General features: G+C 42.0%; 1 protein-coding gene across 2 annotated transcripts; it reads left to right on the top strand.

Annotated features, from left to right (window-relative positions):
* Window positions 1-3,309: 3,309 nt before the first annotated feature.
* foxi1 (forkhead box i1) lies at window positions 3,310-7,578 on the top strand. Of its 2 annotated transcripts, none has more exons than XR_007264250.1 (2): window positions 3,310-3,731; window positions 6,387-6,497. XR_007264250.1 is itself a non-coding variant. In XM_020527558.2 (2 exons), exons 1-2 carry the CDS (start codon window positions 4,671-4,673, stop codon window positions 6,938-6,940), a joined length of 1,263 nt encoding a protein of 420 aa, XP_020383147.2. In that variant the 5' UTR covers window positions 4,647-4,670; the 3' UTR covers window positions 6,941-7,578. The 2 variants fall into 2 exon arrangements, 1 of the variants encoding a protein (XP_020383147.2); XM_020527558.2 differs by lacking the exon at window positions 3,310-3,731 and adding an exon at window positions 4,647-5,379 and having other exon boundaries at window positions 6,387-7,578.
* Window positions 7,579-8,056: the final 478 nt, after the last annotated feature.

Below are 8,056 nucleotides of genomic sequence, written 5' to 3'. Positions count from 1 at the left end.
TGGTTACTTATTTTTATTTTATTAGAGTTGCTTTAAATCTGCTAAGATCTCAATGCTATTATTTCTGTTTACCTCAAAGATTAAATAATCCTGCAATAGATAAAAGCTACTGGCTTTGAAACTTTCAATCTTGTATTAAATCAGTGCTGTTTTAAATCTTTTTTATTGAGGTCTATTCAAATTTTAGAACACTGTATAATAGCAATGTTATAATATCTTCTTTGCTAGCAAGTCCTTTGAACTTGATTATAGTGATGTTGCGCAATACTAGAGTCATAGTGCTGTACAGCATGGATACAGACTCTTTGGCTCAACTCATTCATGCTGATCAGATATCCTAAATTAATCTGGTCCCATTTGCCAGCATTTAGCCCACATACCTCCCACCACTTCATATTCATATATCCATCCAGATACCTTTTAAATATTGTAATTGTACCAGCCTGCATCACTTCCTCCAGCAGCTCATTCCATACATGCTGCATGAAAAAGTTGCCACTTAGGTTCCTTTTAAGTCTTTCCCCTCTCAACTTGAACCTATGCCCTCCAGTTTTGGATTCCTACACCCTGGGGAACAGACCTTGGCTATTCACCTTCTCCAAGCCCCTCATGATTTTATAAACTTCTATAAAGTCATGCTTAGCCTCCGATGCTCTAGGGAAAACAGCCCCAGCCTATTCAGTCTCTCCCAATAGCTCAGATGCTTCAACCTTTGCAACATCCTTGTAATCTTTTTTGAATACTTTCAAGTTTCACAAAATCCTTCCTATAGCAAGGAGACCAGAATTGCACACAGTATTTCAAAAGTGGCCTAACCAATGTCCTGTACAGCCGCAACATGACCTCCAAACTCCTATATCCAATGCACTGACCAATGAAGGCAAGCATACCAAACACCTTCTTCACTATTCTGTATACCTGTGACTCTAGTTTCAAGGATCCATGAACCAGCACTCCAAGATCTCTTTGTTCAGCAACACTCTCCAGGACCTTACTATTAAATGTACAAGTCCTGCCCTAATTTGCCTTTTCAAAATGCAACACCGCACATCTATCGAAATTAAACTCCATCTGCCACCCCTCAGCCCATCTGATCAAGGTCCTGTTGTACTCTGAGGTACCTTTTGGCTGTCCACTACATCACCAATTTTAGTGTCATCTGCAAACTTACTAACCATACCTCCTATGTTCACATCCAAATCATTTATATAAACAACAAAAAGCAATGGATCCAGCACCAATCCTTTTGGCACACCACTGGTCACAGGCCTCCTGTCTGAAAAGCAACCCTCCACCATTACCTTCTGTCTCCTACCTTTGAGCCAGTTCTGTATCCAAATGGCTAGTTTTCCCTGTATTCCATGTGATCTAACCTTGTTAACCAGTCTACAATGAAGAACTATGTCAGAAGCCTTACTGAAGCCCACATAGACCACTCTGCCTTCATCAATTCTCTTTGTTACTTCTTCAAAAACTCATTTAACTCAATTCTTCCAATAAAGCTTTATTTTATGACAATACGGGTATTTCTGTACTTTTTTTGTGAATTTTACCACCTTTTCCAATCAAAAGGGTGATTTCCCACCTTTCCCTCCTGCAGCTTAGCCTCCCATCCCAGCAAAGACCCTTTGAAGATTTACAACATAAATTACATTCTTTTGCATTTTTAAAAAAAAAACACATTTCTCTTTCTGAAGAAGGGTCCACACCTGAAACGTCAGCTTTTCTGCTCCTCTGATGCTGCTTGGCCTGCTGTGTTCATTCAGCTCTACACTTTGTTATCTCACATTTCTCTAGTTGCAGTTTTTCTGCCGAAACTTTGATTTAAATTGGGACTATCCTGGTCTTAAAATATTTGTAAAATTTTTCTATCTTCTTCCACTAGACGTCTTCAAAATGTTTTGAATTGCGTTTTTGTCTTAAGTGTACTTGGTAAATTTTCTGTTACTGCAGCCTCACTATAATTTAATGTTTTAGTCTTGGCTTTGTCTATAGTGACCATGCATCATGAAGAATCTCATGATGGTGGTGATGCTCATTTTGAAGTTTCAATACTTCTTTTCAATTGTAACATTCCCAACCCAGTCTTTGGTACCATTATTTTAAAAGTTTTACTCATTTACCCAGAGGGATTTATAAGCATGATACTCCAAACTTCTGCACTGATCCTCCTTCTCTAAGGAGTTGATCACTTCCCAGTATGAATAGTTTTACTCTCTACCTAGCCCACACTGTTTTTGCTGTGCCTCTTACCAGTTCTGAGGTGAAGTTTTACTTCTGGATTGCCACTTTTACCCTGCTACTGCTTCCATGAGAGCTGCTGACAGCTTTTTCATTTACCCACTTTCAGCTGCTGATGGACTGTTTTCTTAAAGCAGCAACATTCTTAAATTGGTAATCTCTCTTTGTCTTCTGAATGTTTCCCTCTGTGTTGAATGGATTTTTTCCCCACCATTGTTACCTTGATGTATTTATGCAATGATCCACTGATCACCATGTCTGAATGTTTCCTTCTGTGTTGAATGGATCTTTTTTACACCATTGCTACCTTGATGTATTTATGCAATGATCCACTAATCACCATGTCATATGTTGCAGTATCAGCTTTTGGCTTGTAGTACAAAGGGGATGCAATGCTGCTGTACTTTGTATTCTCATTTTTATGCTGCTCTAAGGGCCCATTCAATTAGCAGTTGAGAGGCTAATCTACTGTTGAATTTTAATGGGAAGAGACACTTGTCATACACAAGATAGGGCATTTGGTTTCTTGAGTCTGTTCTGTCACTGAATAAGATCACAGATGGTCTAATCACAGTGTCTATTTTACTTTTCTGCCTATCTTCTCATAACCCTGACTCTCTTGTAGATCAAAAATTTGTCTAACTCAGCCTTGAATAAATTCAATGATCCAACAATGCTCCCTGTTTCTAGATCCTTCCTCCAGAATCAGTGTCCACCTGTCAAGCCCCTTCAGAAACTTCAACAAGATTACCTGTAATTCTCCTGAACGGCAATAAGTTTAGGGCGAAACTGCTTAACGTTTTCGTGTCAACTAGCTCTTTCAACATAGGAGAACTCTCGTGAACCTTCTCTGAACTGTCTCCAATAGGTTGACAGAGATGCTGAGTTTCCCGTGTTAAAACAAACCTTTATCTGCTTGTTCAGCTAAAAAAAATTCCTTAGTGTTATTCAAAGAGTAGGATTTCTTTTCTCAATGATCTCGTTCTCATTTCTCCTTTAATCTACACAAGTAGAAAACAGCTGACCATAACTGGTCATTCATTTTGCTAATCCTTTGTGTGTGTTTGACAATGTATCAGTATTAATTAATTGCTTGTGAAAGACTTTGGGACATCCTGAGTTTGTGAAAACCCCTTTACAGGTGCTTTTTTTTGCACTATTTGAAGTGAGGACCATTCTCGTGTAATTTGATGAATGTTCCTTCTTCAACCAACATTGAAAAAATCAAATTAACCAGTCACCTACCTTCTGGCTGATTGAGGAAGCTCGCGAGGAGTGAAACAACTGTTTCCCAACTCGGCAACAGTCATTGCCCTCCAGAAGTTACCGATTGTTTCTGGAATTGGTGACAAGAACTGCCCATCTTTGATGGTCGTGGAACGGTGTATTGATGCATATGCGGTATCCCTGGCAAACCAATAGGGGGCAGTAACGTACAGCCTCTAGCCTTTGTGATACGTCTCGGAGCACAGAAATAGTGCAAACTTCAGGTACTCCAAACTTCAACACCACAGCAACTACTGCAGTCACTTTTAGTTAGAAAAGTAAATCAGGCAACGGATACACTTATCATTTTGTGTTTAACGAAATGTTTTGGGAGACGGCACCACGTTTATATTACATGTCACAACACACAGATGATTCCCCGCATAACAGAAAGCGCATAAACTTAAGTGTTTGCTGGTAAACAGCGAGAGGAAACATATGTGTTTTGCCTCCAGTAATGCAAAATAAGTTTTCTTCATCGCGACACGCCAGCTACTGAGTGTACTGATCAATCTCGAACTGTTTATTTCTGCAACATGAAATTGCTTCCAAGGGAGCTCAGCTCGGACTGAGTTTGCACATACACAGTCCTGTTTGTGGTAGTTCGAGAAAGATTTCTTGCATTTATTTAAACAGAGCAGACTAATTTGCTGCGTCTCAGTCTGTGCTAAATAAAAATGAAGATAGGACAGAATGGAGGAAGGACTGTAATCTCCAAGAAACCTGTCTGGGGCACGCACAAAACAAGTGCTGTAGGTAAGTCTGATCATCCTCTGTTGAACGAAGCGAGAATGCAAAATGTTAAAAGTCTATTTAGATTTTTAGAAGGCAAAACAGATTTTTTTGTGAACTAGCTGAGAACTATTCAACATTCAATTGCAACACAGTAGATAGGACCCACAGATGAGCTCAAATTGTAGGATTTTTCCAAAGTAAGGAGCATTTAGAAGTTGATAGGACTTTTGCAAACTTTGTGCTCCTCTGCATTGAGTGATGCTGAGCCGGCCTGGCAGTAGGAATTGAGTGCTGTTGGCAGTGTAGGAGAGGGTTGGTGGGGTGGGATGGGGGGGGGGCGGCGGTGGGGGGAGGCGCACTAGGGCGCAGCCAGATTGATCTACCTGTTCTGGTTGAGACTGCAGGCGATGCACCTAGCCGTTATTTAAATGCCGCGCTTGGCGCTGGCTCGCAGTCTTTCCCCCCCCCTTACTGAGAGTGAGCAGCAGCACGCCCCGCCGGCTCTTGCCCTTGCCCAGCGGATGATGAACGCCTTTGGCCAAGCGCCTGCTGCCAGTGCTCAGCCTGCTCCTCTCCAACAGGCCAGCGCGCAGGAAATCCTCGACATGGCTATGTACTGCGACAACTTCAGCGTGTACCCCCAGAACCTGCATCATCACCACCACCACCATCACCCTCAGCGGCCGTCTGCCCACCCCCCGAGCTACGGCCTAAGCGATTACACTTCCCCCAGCACCAACCCCTATCTCTGGCTCAATGGACCGCCGATTAATTCCTCGCCTTACCTCGCCGGGAGCAATGGAGCAGCTTACATCCCGCCGGGCTACGGGACGAGTCAGCGGCAGTTCCTGGCGCCTCCTTCGGGGTTTGGAGGCACCGAGCTCAGCTGGCTGTCCCTCCCCAGCCAGCAGGAACTTTTTAAGATGGTTCGTCCTCCTTACTCGTACTCAGCGCTGATCGCCATGGCGATCCAGAACGCCTCGGACAAGAAGCTGACCCTCAGTCAGATCTACCAGTACGTGGCTGAGAATTTCCCCTTTTACAAGAAGAGTAAAGCGGGCTGGCAGAACTCCATCCGGCACAACCTGTCCCTTAACGACTGCTTCAAGAAAGTTCCCAGAGACGAGGACGACCCAGGTACACGGCTCCTTAATCAGTTCGCAAATCTGGAATTGTGGGGGCCAGGATTTAAATAGAAGCAAAAACTGCGGATGCTGGAAATCTGATATAAAAGCGAAAACGAATGGAGAAACTCAGCAGGTCTGGCAGCATCTGTGGAGAGAATGCAGAGTTACCGTTTCGGGTCCAGTGACCCTTCTTCAGAGCCTCTGCAATTTCTGTTTAATTTCACATTTCCAGCATCCGTAGTTCTTTGTTCGCTGTACACGCTGTTTTGTATAAACTCGTTGTCTAAGTCTGACTTTCCAAACCAAGGTCTGCTAAAAGTTTAATCATATTACCAGAAGCGCTATCACGTACAACCGTGCGACTTTCCCAATACCAAAAATCACCAGGACATTTGTTTTTGCGTTTCCCACCTTTTAGCTGCCATTAGCAATCACCTGTGTAACCAATTAAATATCTACAAGCCAAGCATAGGAAAAGCAAACCATCAAAAGTGAGGAGGAGGTAGGGAGAGAGGGAAGGGGCTAAATAAAAATGGAATCGGAACGGGAAATAACTAATAGATGTTTTTCTCTGTAACAGTTATAAATCACTGTTCTTGATGAGTTGCGTTAATATTATTAAGAATCTTGGTATTTATCGCCTCCAGTTATTGATAGCGCCCCAAATGTATAACGGCAGGCAAACGATGGAATTGCAACAAAGACGCATTTGCAAAGCTCGTTGCTTGCTCAATCTTATCAAAACCCAGACACTGCGCTTGGCGTCAGTCTCTGCAATATTCGCGGTTTAATGGGGTTGGGGGAGTCGTTGATCTGATCAGCTGCAACTTTGCCGGCATTAACTTGTTCATTCTTTTTTTTCAAAAAACTTTGTTCCAAATTGCATTCTGTAATTCTATACTCAGAAAGCTGGTCGGGGGGCGGGCCAGGAATGCAATTTTTCAAAACATTCAGCCAAGTTGTGAAGTTGATCATGCGCAAGGTTGAAGTGACTAACTCTCGTGTTTATTACTCCAGGTAAAGGTAACTACTGGACCCTAGATCCCAATTGTGAGAAAATGTTTGACAATGGGAATTTCAGAAGGAAAAGAAAGCGTCGATCAGACACTACAGGACCCAGTAGCCATGGGCTGGGTGACAAAGCTGACGACGCAAGTATGAAACATTCAGATACAGCCAGTGTCCTGGGTTCGGCCTCTCCCGAACAGCAGAGTTCTCCTGGGATTGCGAATGATTCCAAACCCTCGGTTTCACCAACCATGCAATCCAATCCCTGTTTCAGCAACTTCGTGTCTAACATGAGCTCCATGATCAACGGCAGCACCGGGGTGAACAGACCGATTTCCTCTGGGGGATTGGTGGGGGATTTATCACAAGCTAGACAAAACCTCCCCGGACCGAATTCATACTCACCATCACACAACTCAATGCACAACACAGTCGACATCCACAATCGATTGAACTATTATCAGTCTCCTGCTTCCGGTCAACAAAGTGGACTGAGCGGCCCCTTGTGTAACCATTTCAGTGTCAATAATCTGATTTACGGCAGAGAAGGCACAGAGGTTTAACCACGAAGAGTGTACGTGTAAAGAGTACAAAATTTAGAAACAAAGAACATGCCTTTTTTCTATACAATAGCAATGTGAGTAATATTTCTAGCGCAGTTTGATAGAATTGATTTGTTCTCGTGACAAAATGCGCTTATTATGAATTACATGGACAAGTATAATTGTGTTTACTTCCAGCTAGCATTTTGACACAAACCATTTGTTTACATAAGGAATATTATGCAAAAAAAGAAATAAAGTTTGGATAGGCGAAAGCACCGTAGATTGAAATGTGTAGGTGGGGATTTATGCACTGAGTAAGCAAGAAGTAAATTAATGTTGTAGACAAGTGTGATACATATCCGCTTATCAGACTTTTGGACTGTAGAGTTGTCGAACACTGCTGTATACAGAGAAGTAAATAGTTTTTGTAAAGTTGAAATATGAAAGTTTCTGCATTTGTATTTTAGGATGTAGCTGTCACAGCTTGAGTCCATTGTTTGAATGGGATTCACTGGACCTCTTGTGTACATTGGGCAGTCTTTTTTTTCTGTTTTGCAATTCTGCGTCCTTTCTTAATAGCCAGATCACTTGCTGTTTCTGTACTTAAACTTGCGTTTCCTGTTTTTGTTTTAATTAAACAGATCATCCTATTTAAACATAGTCTCTTGAAGTTTTCATGTGCAGCACGCGTTAATCGCTAGAATGCGATTGAAGATCCGAGATACAGCACAGCAAATTCCGACTCTGATCTCTAGTTTTGAATGAACCAGATATACATTCATGACGTTTTAACACATGAACTCGTTTTAAGCGCGTTACTCCTCAACTGTATGGTTAAATCTAAGCAAAACAAGTTTTGATGTAGGTGTAATGCGCGCGTTGTTCGCCTTAGAGTTTGGATATATGTGCCCGAACACCGCTCAGACTGTGACTTTTAATTATACTTTGTAGTCCGAACTGTTCTAAATTTAAATCTAAGATGCCAACTCTTGTAACTCTTGTAACGCCACCTTTCACATTTCTATCATCTTGAGATAAATTGAACTAATTAACGCTACAAGTAATGAATCTTTACGAATTGAGAATTCTCTCAAACAGATCTCATGCACACTGCTACTATTTTCAATAATTATC

The sequence above is a fragment of the Rhincodon typus genome, chromosome 20 (assembly GCF_021869965.1).
Source record: "Rhincodon typus isolate 14 chromosome 20, sRhiTyp1.1, whole genome shotgun sequence".
Classification (NCBI taxonomy): Eukaryota; Metazoa; Chordata; class Chondrichthyes; order Orectolobiformes; family Rhincodontidae; genus Rhincodon; species Rhincodon typus.
The sequence above is the reverse complement of the archived record's forward strand: the minus strand, read 5'-3'. Positions and strand labels throughout refer to the sequence as shown.

Excerpts from the sequence above, each read along its gene's own strand:
- foxi1 (XM_020527558.2), top strand. The coding sequence starts at position 4,671 with ATGCCGCGCTTGGCGCTGGCTCGCAGTCTTTCCCCCCCCCTTACTGAG. Across the intron at positions 5,380-6,386 it reads CAGAGACGAGGACGACCCAG|GTAAAGGTAACTACTGGACC; the intron begins GTACACGGCTCC and ends TTATTACTCCAG.